The 14,754-nt window shown below is 39.6% G+C and overlaps 1 protein-coding gene across 3 annotated transcripts; it reads left to right on the plus strand.

Annotated features, from left to right (window-relative positions):
* Positions 1-458: 458 nt before the first annotated feature.
* Positions 459-14,754, plus strand: LOC144631162 (coadhesin-like). 3 transcript variants are annotated; one of them, XM_078489557.1, is made up of 8 exons: positions 459-629; positions 3,752-3,928; positions 5,020-5,202; positions 6,468-6,650; positions 8,184-8,385; positions 9,135-9,726; positions 10,220-10,895; positions 14,649-14,754. In XM_078489557.1, the coding sequence occupies exons 1-6, from the start codon at positions 536-538 to the stop codon at positions 9,346-9,348; spliced, it is 1,053 nt and encodes a 350-aa protein (XP_078345683.1). In that variant the 5' UTR covers positions 459-535; the 3' UTR covers positions 9,349-9,726; positions 10,220-10,895; positions 14,649-14,754. The 3 variants fall into 3 exon arrangements, with proteins under 3 accessions (XP_078345683.1, XP_078345674.1, XP_078345694.1); XM_078489548.1 differs by having other exon boundaries at positions 9,135-10,895; XM_078489568.1 differs by lacking the exon at positions 5,020-5,202 and having other exon boundaries at positions 463-629; positions 9,135-10,895.

Raw genomic sequence — 14,754 nt, forward strand, 5'->3', positions numbered from 1 at the left:
CTCTTAGCCGGCTTGGCACGAGAAAACGGAGGGCTCTGGGGACATAGGATTTTTGAATTAATTCGAATTTTTTTGATTGGCTGTTTGGAACAAAGAATTCCCAAACGGAAGTCGAAAACCAAACGACCGTCTCATACATTCTTTTGAAACGTCATGACTGCATACATAAAGACCGGAAGTCCTAGAATCTAGGACTGGAAATTCTGTGTCCCCAGAGCCCTTTGTTTCCTCGTGCCAAGGCCCAGCCGGCTAAGAGAAACTAAAGGGCTATGGGGACGAGAATGACTTTGTCAGCGTTAATACGCAAAAATTCTCCCCAAGCTTCTCTCCTCTTCGATTATCACCTCCAGGGAAAACTTTCGGCAAATTTTTCCATCGAACTCCTGGTTGTTTGGGGAACGAAAACAATTAGAATAACCACGTAGAAGGTAAGCAATAATAAATTAAGCAACAGGGAAAATCATTGCATTTATTACGTGACAGTGGTTCGTGTTTCTCGGCTGAGTTATCACTGAGTTTTATATACGATCTAATCATGCCTCGAAATGTCTTGCAAACGTTGACAATTGTTGCTCTAGTTGCTGCTGTATTTTTTGTTGCTCATAATTTTGTGAGGTATGTTTTGAGAGGTAAGTTCACTTATACGCTGTCTCCACACGTCGAAGTTTTTAACGTTCTTGTTGCTCCGGTGAAATTGACTCGGCTCGCACGCTGTAATCGCTGTACTTGATTCTTGCGGATTTCTTGGCGCCCTATAAAACTTTGTTCGATCGTTTAGATAATTATAAAAGAGAGCAAGGATCAATATCGATGGAAAACTTCTTGAATGTATAACTGCTTCAAGTTATGGGTATTTCTAATTAGAGTTTTATAGCAGGCCTACCAGCCTGTTTGGCCTGGAAATCTGAAGATTTTTCAAAACAAAGTGCAAAGTGAAATCTGTTGAAACTGAGAGTTCATTTAACTCACATAAACATTTCTTTTAGCAATGTATTCAGAAAGGATTTTAGATAGCCCTGTACTTAATGATGCATTGAAAGTCACAAAGTTGTATGCATAATTAAGTATGGGTTTTACAGAAATCTTGCTAAGTACAAGGGTTAATTTTGGTGACTGAAGGGGGAGGGGGGGGGGGGGGGGGGGGCAAACCAAGATACTTCCATGAAGGAGCGGTATGGATATTTTTCTTTTTAAATTTAAAGTTAAAAGAGAGAAAGTTAAAATGTACAGATCACAATTTCCAAGTTTGTTCATGTCAATGTTACATGTCAATCCTCTCTCCATTCATGCTGGTTCATTTGCTAGTAAAAATGCACAGTGATCAGTTAAAATAATTGTTAATAAATAAAAAACAACCTGAAACCCAAAATAAACACTGAATGGTACTGTAAAATACATTTCAATGTTATTATAATTGTCTTGAGGTTTTACAATGTACAGCAAACTGAAAACTTTTATACAGTACATTATAACCTGTACATTACTTGTATGTATTTTTGAGCTAACCTTTGTGGTAAAAAGCTATTCTCAGACCCTTTTTTGTTAGAAAAAATCCAGCTAAATTCACTGGTGCATTCATGTGTCAGTGCAATAAGTTTTGTAATTTTGGCATTTAGAGCTTTTACCCAACTCTTATTTTGTTTAGTAGCATTGAGTAGCGAGGAGTATTGCTACTCCTCCTGACAAGGGTGCTAATTATTTTATGAGGATGACACCCCACCCCACCCAACACAAAGACCCCAGCAAAGTTTGCGCCAGTACCGGTACTTGGTATTGCACACGACTTTGCTTGTCATACTCTCTTGATCTGCCATCTTGGTTCCATTGTATCATTGTTGTTTAGTCTAGTTTCACGGGATTAAAGTCATTTACATGTATCTTCATGATCTGTGCCTTGGTTCTTGTAACTACCTCAACTGGCATTACACTCAGACCTTCAATCCAACTAGGTCCAATTGCCTACAGTAGAATCCCGATTTCTTGGACTCTTGGTTTTTCGAAACTTCCCATTTCTTGATTAGAACCAATTTTCATTTCCCTTGGAAAGTGCTTCTCTGTAATTTTAACCCCGATTTCTTGAATCTCACAATTTCTCGTAGCAATTCTTGTTTGCCCTGGGGGCTAGACAAAATAATAACGATTTTACAATTCAGTCAACTCTCTCTATCAAAGTTTATTCGAGATACCGACGTTTTTGCATGAAGTATAAGTCGAAGGTTTATCCTGTGCATTGTTCTTCAAACTTATCATTACAGTTGCTTTGCAGTTTAGTTTTAATTAACAATTTCCTATCTTCGCGGAGGAAATGCAGCCATATAATTTTGTCAGAAATGGCTCGTCCGCGCCGGGTATTTATATACACATATTCCTCAACATTACACAAATAAACAATGCAAATTTCACCGAGATCTGACAATTCTATACTTAAAAATTGCAAGGACCTTTTGAGGCAGTCGATTACGGCAGCGAAATTAGCAAATGAAACAACAAAATATGCGTTGGACGCTTTGTTTTTGCGACGCCATATTTGAATTGTTATAGGTAGACCGCTGTTCAATGTGTCCAAGGCCGTATCGTTATGATTGCTCCACGAAAAAGCACGAAAAAAATACGGATATTTCTGACTACTGTTGGAGAAAACATTGCGCATATAATTGTGGCGTAAACAAATCGATACACTCAAGCTGCGTTTTGTCTGGGCACTGCGAGGGTCGGATATCAAGACAGCTTCTTCGTGGGCTTAAGTAGGATTACCGGTAAACAAAAGCCATATATACAGTGAATGCTTTCGAATTATATTTGAAGATGAAATACGAAAAAATTTTGCTGTCTTTGACTGAAATTCCACTCAAACTGCGTAGATACGATCGCATTTTGTAAAGTCGATTTATGCAACATTGCTGTCAACGCGAGGTCACGTCCCTAACAACCTAGGCTGATGATGAAATAGAATGGCGCTTGTAGCGACCAAATTTGGCCTTATTTTTAACCCCTACTAAGCTAAAAGAAGCCCCCATCTCTTGCATTTGTTTTAACTTCAATAATATCTTTGAAAAGAGCGAGTATTTTGGTATGGTTTATTTTTGACGTTTGTAATTTTTAAACGGTGTAAGTGCTAGTGATTATTTATTGGTGTTTTAGCGTTAGTTACGCAATTCCTTTGTTTGTGCGACGCTTTTTATAGATAGCCTTTCAGACACACGTGCGTTGAGAAAAGAAAGCTGACATGTCACTTTTAAAATTGTTATAACGTTTGTAAATGTGACAAGCCACGTTTTTTTCCAGGAGATCGCAAGTGATCATCCACAGCGGAAAGTAATCCCTTGAGAAATTAAAATATTCCCTTGAGAAATTAAAACAGTCCGTTGAGAGTTAACAAGAATGTCGTTCCACATTTTCCCCCACATAACTGCTATTCTCCTTCATTTTGCTTGTAAACAAGCAAAAAAGTCGAAAAAATGGACACCTTTGGTACTGGCTCCAGCTGTCCGTTTTAAAGAGGTGTCCATTTTACAGGGAGTTTAGTTACAGCAAAATCACTGAAAAACGGCAGGGATGGGACCAACACCAGGTGTCCGTCTTATAGGTGTCCATCCTATAGATGTGTCCATTAAGAGAGAGTTGACTGTATTAATTATAAGCCTCTACACTTGCCTTACCAAGCAAGCACTCAATTTTGGTTCAGTCTTCATAACCTGTTTTAAAGCATTCCCAGTTAATTTTTTTCTATTGTTATTTACACTCTTGACAGTTGATGGAGGGTATTCACAGTGGACAGTGTTTTCAAAGTGTACAAAGTCCTGTGGTACTGGAACAAGGTTCAGGACACGGACATGCAACAATCCTGTACCAAGGTTTGGTGGCCAAAACTGCTCTGTCCATGGTGAAGATATGCAAACATTTAAGTGCAACATGAATCCATGCCCAGGTACAGGTATTTATGTATTAATAGTACACGTATGTTATTACTTAAGGTCATTGCCCTGTATTGCATTGCGCATCCTTACTGAGCAGAATTTTACGTGTAATTAGCGCGCACACACACACATCAACAAAATGGCGGCTTTTTTCTATGTGGCTTAGTCCGCGAGAGAAGTAAATTGTCACTTTCTCCTAAACGAGCCTGGTGACCTATTAATTTTTTCTCATATTTTGGGTGTAGCGATCAAATTCTTTCTGTAAAATGAAAGCAGATCAATTCATGTGTTTGAAAAATAAATTATCGCTAAAAAAGTGTACTTTGCCAGTACTCGCTGAGGAATTATAAACTAAGGAATTATATGGAATATACATGGTCTTCCTGCTCCTAAACGAATCTGGTGACCCCCCTTTTTATTTCAAAATTTAAGTTCCCTTGAAGTAAAAAACTAGTAGGGGAAGTTTGGTTAAAAATCTATGTTCAGTTTTATTTCGGGGCAATGACCTTAACTTTAATATTCAGGTCAGAAATGACATACCAGATCAATTTCCAGTAGCTGTGATTTTTTTAGTCCAATTTTCATTCGGAAGGCAAAAGAGGCATGGGGTTTAGAGAGATGTCCACTTGAGAAAGCTAGGCAGAGCAATTAATTTCTGAAGAAACTCTTGTACTGCGTCATTGGGAAAGTGAATCACATAGCTACTTGTCAATGTGAAGTTGAGGATTAGTTAAATTAACTACCATAGCTAATTTCTAAACTAACTTTGGTAACATTTTGAATGTTAGCCCTTCATATTTTGAATGTTAGCCCTTCGTCGGGGCAACCATATACAATTTACCATGATAACATACCCAACAGCGAAATGAGGACTTTGGCTGCAAGGTGTAATGATTTCACTTGTCCGTGACTGACTGAATGAATGAATGAACGGACATGGACGGATGAATAAATGAATGAATGATTGATTGCCTTTATTTAAGTGTCAAATGGGACTTAAAAATAAATTAAAAAATATATAATTATTCTAAATATAATAAAATGCTAAAATTGGTTAAAATGCTGAAATATAATGCTTAAAGTAATTTAAATGTGTATACAGTTGACGGTGGCTACAGTCCTTGGTCAAGCTTTGGTGAATGTTCAGTGACTTGCGGGAATGGAGTGCAGAAACGAGAGCGTAGCTGTAATAATCCAGCACCCATGTTTGATGGGTTAAGCTGTGACAAGTTAGAACTTGGACCAAGTGTTGAAACAAAGGAGTGTAAAAAGGACATGTGTCCTGGTGAGATTTTCATGTTTTAAGAATTTTTTAATGTATGCGCATTACATGTTCATGTCCTTTATGAGTCAGGTAGCTTAGTAGGTCACCTAGTTAATTATGTTATACTGGTTGAAAGGGCATGCTGAAAACTAAATGTAATTACGATTAGCTCTTCCTTCAACAATTCACTTGTAATGACTGTTCTTTGTTTGTACGTAGTCATGTAATCATGGAACTAAAAAAAAGTGCGTCAAGATCCCTGGCATAATAACCCAAATTAAACAAATTGTACTTCTGCTTTGTGGTCGTCCAATTTTGATAAGATAACAGATGCTACTCAGCCCTATTACCGTCTGATTCATAACTGTACAGTTATCACTGTATGAATCAGAAGATTACTGTTAAACCATAATGAAACTAATTTAGATTATTTATTTAGTTTTGAGGGTCCTTTTTATAATTTGATTGTGTCAGTATCTGTTTTGTCGTCCGTCACCCTATGCTATTTTTCTCCTTTCCATCACCCCCTGCTTATGCTCCTCACTCATCTGCTTATAATACAATATGATACGATACGATACGCTAATCTTATTTTAACATGGACAACTCTTCGCTATTAAAAAATTACTTCACATAATCATTCCTCTATTGGTGCTCTTGTTCTCATTGTTAGGAAGTTTGTGGAAAAGGGACTGTCAGTGCTTCATGTACATTTATTATTAAAGTGATCAAGAGGGAGATGATTGTGTCCCCGGGGGGGGGGGGGGTACTCCCTTTAATGGCCTATACGGGGAGACTCCGCCCGAAAGGGGTACCTTTTTCAGGCTTCAGGTATATAAAAGGGTAGGGATTTCACGAGTTTAAGCATATGAAAGGGTAGGGAAATCTGTCATTTGGCCATTTAAAAGGGCCTTTACTTAAAATATTTCGAACAGACGCAATTTTTGGCTGTATTATTTTAATTTATTAAGCGCTACATAAAAATGACAAGAAAACGTCCTATTTTAAGTCCACGCCATGTCTCTTAGGTATATGAAAGGGGTACCTTTTTCAGTTAAAGGTATACGAAAGGGGTACAATTTCTGTCAAAAACGGTATATAAAAGGGTAAGGGGTTAGAACTTGGAGTGGAGCCTCCCAGTATAAAACTTTTTTGAGTACCCCCCTGGGTTGTGTCCCAACACTGTTGACTGGGATTGTGTGTTGATAAGTCAGCCAGGGACTATTTCATAGCCAGGACACCACTTTAGAGTTGAACTGAAATGTTTTTATTCCTTAATTTTGCAGTTAATGGAGGCTATGGCCCATGGGGAGAGTTTGGTGAATGCTCAGTGACTTGCGGGGGTGGGTCTCGGCAGAAGGAACGCAAATGTAACAATCCTGAGCCAAAGTATTTTGGGAAAACATGTGAGGAGCAAGGACTGGGACCAAACATTCAATCAGAGCCCTGTAACACAGAGCCTTGTCCAGGTAAACAATAAAAAAATCTTGTTTTGTTTAGAGACGGCTGCCATAAAAAATAAACAACAACTAAACATGTACAGTGGAAGTTCTCCTTTGGACCACTAGTTGAAGCGACTAGCTCTAGTTACGACCATCATCGTGAAACCCTCTTTGAATTGTCACTTAAACTCTTAATATATTTACAGAGTTATTAAAATTAAAATAATTAAAAGCTCTCTTAAGCAACTGCTCCTGTCCACAACTACCTTTGGGGTTTACCTTGAACAGCTGGTTTTCTCCTTTTTTGTTAGCTCTCATAAGTAGCCACTTAAAGATTCTGATTGGTATCAGTCAATGTGAGGTTACTTAAGAGAGTCCATTTTGTAAAAGACAGGGTTCTATCTAGAGGTGTTCAGGGGTAGAAGCTTCCCCCCCAAACAGCCCAGCTTCCCCGCCCCCCAAAAAAATTGTGATAATTTATACAGTACATAGATAAATCAATATATCATTCAGGTCAGTGTACATGCAGTTACATTGCTATCTAGAAATTTTCCATCGCTACGAAGATAAGTTAAGAACTGAAACATTGCCGCTGTTTATCTCTTTTATTCACTTCTTTGTAGTGTATAAATAGCGCAATAGGAACTCTTCGTCTCAGCCAAGCTAACATTGTCAAAACCTAATCATGTGATGACCAAAAAACAATATAAAATTACGGTGAAAATATATCAAGGTTGTGTCTCAAAATACACCAGATTGCATCTCAGCACATATCCATTTATATCCGGACCCCCCTAGAAGCTCGTGGCCTTTGGCCACTCGCAACTTCTCCCCCAAACGAAAAATCCTAGATAGAGCCCTGAAAGACCAGCTCTAGTTCCCACCACTTTTTCGAATTTCCGAGGTGCTCGCTTATGATAGCTTCAACTGTATGAACTATTCCAAGTTACCTGTAAAAAGTACACAGTGAAACACACGTACTTGGTAACTGTGTCAGGAAACATCTATATGAATGCTTACAAAAGAGTACAACCATTACGCCTTTAGGGACAACTTGTAAAATGTTTGGGGTATAAAGCTTGTGCAGCTAAATAGGATAAATAATGAGGTGGATAGAAGAGAAAAGCATTAGCCTAATAATGGCTTGCTAGTCAAGGAAATTGCATATTTCTGATAGTTTTGTCTCTAGGACTTGATTATTACTGTTTTAATGCAAGATCTAGGAATTTGTTTAACCAGCAGTCTTGCCTTCTTTTTGAATGCCGGGAACCATCAGTAACTCGACCTCCCGAAAACTCGAACATTTTTCGATTCCCCTTCAGGTCATTTTCTTACTAATTTTACCCTCGATAACTCGAACTCCCGATATCTCGAACCTTTTTTGATTTCCCTTGAAGGTTTGAGTTATCGGGATTCAACTGTAATAAAAAAGGAGTGGTGGGTTTCTTTTTGCACTCAGTTTGATCTCCACCTCAACACTGTGCATCAATTTTTGCTGTCAGTGCTCTCAGAAGCTTGAGCACATGTTCAAATCAAGAGTTTTTTCCTTTTTTCTTCCAGTTGATGGTGGCTTCTCGGAGTGGACTGAGTTCAGTGAATGTACTGTGACTTGTGGGGGAGGTGTTCATGAGAGGTCTCGTGAATGCACCAACCCTGAACCAGCATACAATGGCAAGAACTGTGACGAACTGGGCCCAGCAATGGAGTCAGAGATCTGCAACACTGAACCATGCCCTACCCAGCCTGCACTGCAGGATCAGGGGTAAGTTGACCAGGGAACCCAAGCCCCAGGGCGACCACATTGCAGGATTAGCCCCTGTAGCCCCCCCCCCCCCCCCCCACCCCGCAAACACAAATTTGGGGCCTCAGCCCCCTCCCACGTTTTGGTGACATAAATATCATGGGCACAGCGTAAAATTGGTATGTCAAGATATTCCGTCTCGTGAGTGAGTACAAAAATCTTCGAAACTTCCTTGGAATTCTTCAGGAAACTTTGTTTATCTTGGAAAAAGTTTGAAAATGATCGAAAATGTTCGTATGGCCTTCCAACAACAATCGGAGAATCTTTGGAAATCTTCAGTCTAGAAACTGCTCAGAAAACAAAAAGTTGTTAGAACAGAAAAAAAGTTGCCCCAAATATGAAAACCTTCCGAGTATTTTTTTTACAACAGATCAGGAAATGGTCAGAGAAAAATACAAGGTCAGGGAAAAGTCAGGGAATTTTATTTTGAGTCAGGGAACATTGACATTTGAAGAAAAGTCAGGAAAATGGAAATTATACCACAAAAGAGACTGGGGGCGCTACTATGTCTGACATTTTGTATCTATGTGATCAGGGAAATTTAATTTTTTATCAGGTAAAAGTCAGGGGATTTTAAAACCTGATGTCTGTGGCAACCATGTATAAACTGCTGCGTAGTTTTTGTTATGCTTTTCTAGTCTTGCTGTTATGCTTATTAATACGTTGGGTAAGAAGCTTTTCATCAATTTCTTTTTTTTTCTCGTTCACAGCGAGGACAATAAGGAAGGCAACAAGAAGAAACAAGGAAACAAGGAGAATGAAAAACAGGAAGACAATAAAGAGAAGGATGAAAAGGGAAGTGAAAAGAACGAGAACAAACAAGAAGACAGTCAAGAAACTGAAAAGGAAGATGAAAAGGACAAGGATGAGAACAAACAAGAAGATAGCCAGGAAAATAAAAAGGGAGATGAAAAAGGGCAATAAAATAGAAATGAATAGTTTCAGTCAATTGAAATACAAATATGATAAGATGTAAGTAAAAACAGTACAGGACTTTACAATCTCGACCTCGCATAATTCGAACTCCACGCTTTCTCGAATTGCGGTCGTTTCGCAAACGAATAGTTTTGCTAACGTAGCCACTCTTTGCCCACGCTTAACTAAGGAAAGAATTGATAAGTTATTTCATTGAGCCCTCTATGTTTCATTTCAAACCAAAGTAATCATAATCAACAGTTAAGACCGCCATACTCTACTACAGACTACGTGAATTCCACTCGTTTCTTACAGATGTACTTTTCTAAAGACGTGTTAGTATTGTGTTCACATAGGCAAGACACAAAAATTAGCTACTGTTTTACTGTACTTTATTATATGGCTACAATAGTACGCGCGCTCTGATTGGCTGCTGAGCGGGCATTATTTTCTTGTAATGACCGGGCATTATGAAAATTGTTCTCAGCTCGACGGTTTTTTGAGTTGTGAGTAAAAGTTACTAGCGAGGAGGCAAAAACAGCAAAAAATGCCGACAAAATATAACTATCTTTTCAATAACTGAAAGAAAAATATAAGCATACCGATACTTCTTTAGTATGAGCGACGAAGAGAGCCACAGAGAGCGAGAGCGAGAGCGAGTTTTACCTCCAGTGTTTTTTTCCCTTGATTATACTCTTTTTTTTTTAATAGTGCTTAAAGGCCATATAATAAATAACTTATTAACCTCGTCCGTTCGGTCATTACAGGGGAATCTCAGACCTCGACCTTAATGTATTGACCTCGCTGTCGCTCGGTCAATTACATCAAGGCCTCGGTCTGAGATTCCCCTGTAATGACCTCACTCTCGGTTAATAAGTAGTATGTCTTAAAATTTTAAAAAAAAAGAGATACGCCCTACTCGGGTTCGTTAGCAGAACCAAAAACTAAACTCGACCTTAAAATTTAAAGTTAACCAAATTCCTGAGAACTATCCGTTATAAGCTAAAAACCAACGTCAGTCTGCAGTGTAAAATGAATGAAATACAGACAGTAGTGAAATTAGTTCTTAGATAAGGTTAGTTTTAAGAGACAGGGTTAGTTAGGGTTACTATCAGGGTTAGAGTTAATTTATTGGGCTTAGGTTGTTGGTTAGTCTGCAGTCTACAGTCTTCATTTTACACTGGCCGGCCTTTGATGGAACTACCGTATTTATTCGATTAAGCGCGCTGGGCGCTTATTAAATTTTTGGACCGTGAGAGTGGGCGCTTATTCGAGGCTGGGCGCTTATTAAATTTTCGCGATTTTCAGCAAAAGTAAGTTTAGTTTTTTTACCAAAACAATAATAACAAAACGTGAATATGTGCCAAAGCAGAATTTTTGACTGTCAATTGAAAGTCTCTGTAAAATACTAAGAAAACTCGGTCATGGGGGAAGTCTTCTTAGTAGTACTTAGTCAATTTCAATAATCAATACTCCTCTTGTGCACTTCAGTTTTTTTGTGGGGTGGGGGGGCGCTTATTCGAGGCTGGGCGCTTATTAACTTTTCCTACCTTTTAGTCCAGCCATATGGTGCTAAAAAATACTGGAATTGTGCACTTTGGGGTAAAATCACCAAATTTAGCATGGTGATAGTATTTAAGTTGCTGAACAATATTTGCTATGGACCCCAGCCAGGGGGGCGATTTTGTACTCAGGGGGGTGGGGTGGTTACAATGTTCAAAGAAATTACTGTAATTCAAGAAAAAAGGTGTACAGTTGAGCCGAATTTGTTATATGTAGTAGTACTTACTTACTATTCAGGTTGCTGAACAATATTAGGTATTTACCCCTAGCAAGGGGGTATTTTTTGTACTAAGGGGGGTGGGGTGGTCAAAATTTTCAAAGAAAGTACTGTAATTCAAGAAAAAGGTGTACAGTTAAGCTGAATTTGTAAGATGTGATAGAACTTGCTTACTGTTCAAGTTCCTGAACAATATTAGGTATTGTCCCAGCAAGGGTGGGGGGAGATTTTTTGTACTTAGGGGGGTGGGGTGGTTACAATTTTCAAAGAAGTTACTGTAATTCAAGAAAAAAGTTGTAAATTTGAGCCGAATTTGTTAGATGCGATAGAACTTGCTTACTGTTCAAGTTCCTGAACAATATTACGTATTGTCCCCAGCAAGGGGGGGGGGGCGGGGTTGTACTTAGGGGGTGGGGTAGTTGCAATATTGAAACAACTTGCTGTAATTTACCGAAAAGGTGGAGAGTTGAGCTGAATTTGCCATACTAACAGTGCACAATGTCCTGAGATATGTCATCTGACTCCAACCAGACGTTCTTCACAAATGGGGTGTATAACCAGCACGCAAGGGAGGGGGGTGAAGTAGTACGTACCATGGTATGTTTTGACTTTGTAAAGTAAGCAAACTTAATCCTCTCCCTCGAATGTCCCGGCAACCACATTTACAAAGCACAATCCAAGACATGACAGATTTCTAATATTTACAACGTTCTCTGTAACCCCAGCATTGCACCCTCATTTCACCAGCTCCCTGGCATGCTGTTGATGCTTCAGGTGATGTGGTCCACCCAGGCTACCATGCATCTGACTCGGGTTGTGCCCATCCCCATTCACTAAGAGAAGGTAGTTCAGGATTAGATACAATGCACTGTCTTCAACAATGACCAGCTTGGTAGGGCACTATCTTGTTGTGTTGTACTAATGCATTAGCGGTAGAGGGTTGTTCTCAAGGGTCCTACCTTCTGTGCAAAAAATAACTTTCCTGGCATCATTGTCTCCTTGGCACGGACTTGTCTGGTCATAGAACAGCACCACAAATCTTTCCAGCAAAATGCATACTAGGCATTTTGTTGAGGACCATGAAAGCAAAAGTGGCTTCTCCATAGGACATCCATGTGGCCCATACTGTGCTCTTCCCTCGTCCTTAGAATGCTGATCACAGCCTGTAAAGGCGTGGAAGATGTGCAACACTTGTGATTTCTCATCTCCAAGAGACCTGACGAAATCAAGTATTGCTTACCAACTCCAAATGCAATCACATCTCACTATACTCTTAATTGATTTAGATTGAAGTTGGAAATAGCGAGCATTGTGACATTAATGTCTTCTGTACGAAGAATTAACTTGCTGTGCACAATCAGATGCAATTAAAATTAGCCTTGTAGCAGCCTCCTTGTGCATGCAAGGTGATATTTCAGGCGTAACATCAACTGAAGATGACAATACGAGAGTGTCGCTTGTAGATAGAATACATTTTGTTTGCTTCACATGGCAACGTGATCATCTCCTAAGCTAGATATGCTCTGTTTTGTTGGACTCTTCCTTCAGAAATTCTCCCCACTTAGCAGGAGCCCTTACAACTGTTTCTACTCTGGCGACCTGCGACCTGCAAGTAAGCGTAAAGTCCGACTTGATGAAGTGTATGGAAAAACTGACACCAAACCAATCTATAACCCCAGTAGTAGATGTGATGCTTATCGATGGTACTGCCCCTGTCAACATATTAAAGCGTCTGGAACATGTAACACATTCTCTGGCTATGCATATCAAGTTAACTTGCCGCAAATCAGTAACCAGCTACCGAGTGTGCAGCGGATTGATATCATCTGGGAAAGATGCATACCAAACTCGTGACAAGCGTGGAAGAGGTGTCCGTCGCAGAGTAGAAGCAGATGTAAGGCTTCCTGATAGCTGGGGAGAATCTCTGAAGGAAGAGTCCAACAAAACAGAGCTGATTTTATATGAGCCTGCACAGCAAGGTATTGACAAGATAATTCTTTGTACAGTAGACACTGGTGTTGCAGTAGTGCTTGCTCTGGAGATATGAATTGCATTTGGAGTTGGTAAGCAATACTTGACATCGTCAGGCCTCTTGAAGATGAGAAATCTCAAGTGTTGTACACCTTTACAGGCTGTGATTAGACATCAACATTCTAAGGACAAGGGAAGAGCACAGTATGGGCCACATGGATGTCCTTTGGAGATCAAGCCACTATAGCTTTCATGGTCCTTAGCAAAATGCCTAGTGTGCAGGATGTTCTAAATGCTATGCCTGTGCTGAAAGGATGGGTGGTTCTGTTGTATGACCAGCAAGCCCGTGCCAAGGAGTCAATGATGCCAGAAATTTTTTTGCACAGAAAGGAAGAACCCTTGAGAACATCTCCCCTACTGCTGATGCATTTGTACAAACACAACAAGATAGTGGCCTACCAAGCTGGTCATTGTTGAGGACAGTGCGCTGTATCTAATCCTGACTACCTTCTCTTAGTGAATGGGGATGGGCACAATCTGAGTCAGATTCATGGAAGCCTCAGTGGACCACATCACCTGAAGCATCAACATTTTGCCAGGGAGCTGGTGAAATGAGGGTGCAAACCTGAGTTAGGTTGCAAAGAACATTGTTCAAGACTGGCATGTCTTGGACTGCGCTTCGTACATGCGGTGGGGAATGCGAGGGAGAGGATTAAGTTTGCTTACTTTACAAAGTCAAAAAATACCATGGTATGTACTCCCCCCACCCTCCTCCCCTGCATGCTTGTTATACACCCCTTTTGTGAAGAACTTCTGGTTGGAGTCAGATGACACATCTCAGGACATCGTGCACTGTTAGTATGGCAAATTCAGCTCAACTCTTCACCTTTTCGGTAAATTACAGCAATTTGTTTGAATATCGCAACTACTCCACCCCCCTAAGTACAAAAAACTTCCCCCCTTGCTGGGGACAATACGTAATATTGTTCAGTAACTTGAACAGTAAGCAAGTTCTATCGCATCTAAAAAATTTGGCTCAAATTTACAACTTTTTTCTTGAATTACAGTACTTTCTTTGAAAATTGTAACCACCCCATCCCCCTTAGTACAAAAAATCTCCCCCCCTTGCTGGGGACAACACCTAATATTGTTCAGGAATTCAAACAGTAAGCAAGTTTTATCGCATCTTACAAATTCAGCTTAACTGTACACCTTTTTCTTGAATTACAGTACTTTCTTTGAAAATTTTGACCACCCCACCCCCCTTAGTACAAAAAATACCCCCCTTGCTGGGGGTAAATACCTAATATTGTTCAGCAACCTGAATAGTAAGTACTACTACATATAACAAATTCGGCTCAACTGTACACCTTTTTTCTTGAATTACAGTAATTTCTTTGAAAATTGTAACCACCCCACCCCCCTTAGTACAAAATCGCCCCCCTGGCTGGGGTCCATAGCTAATGTTGTTCAGCAACTTAAATACTATCACCATGCCAAATTTGGTGCTTTTACCCCAAAGTGCACAATTTTTTCACCATATGGTCGGACTATTTAGGGTGGGCGCTTATTCGAGGTTGGGCGCTTAAACGAATAAATACGGTACTCTTGTGCCGTAAACGTGACCTTTGCAAATAATGGAAATAAACTGAGTGACAAGAATT

Source organism: Oculina patagonica, chromosome 1 (genome assembly GCF_052425735.1).
Source record: "Oculina patagonica isolate OP01 chromosome 1, crgOcupat, whole genome shotgun sequence".
Taxonomy (NCBI): domain Eukaryota; kingdom Metazoa; phylum Cnidaria; class Anthozoa; order Scleractinia; family Oculinidae; genus Oculina; species Oculina patagonica.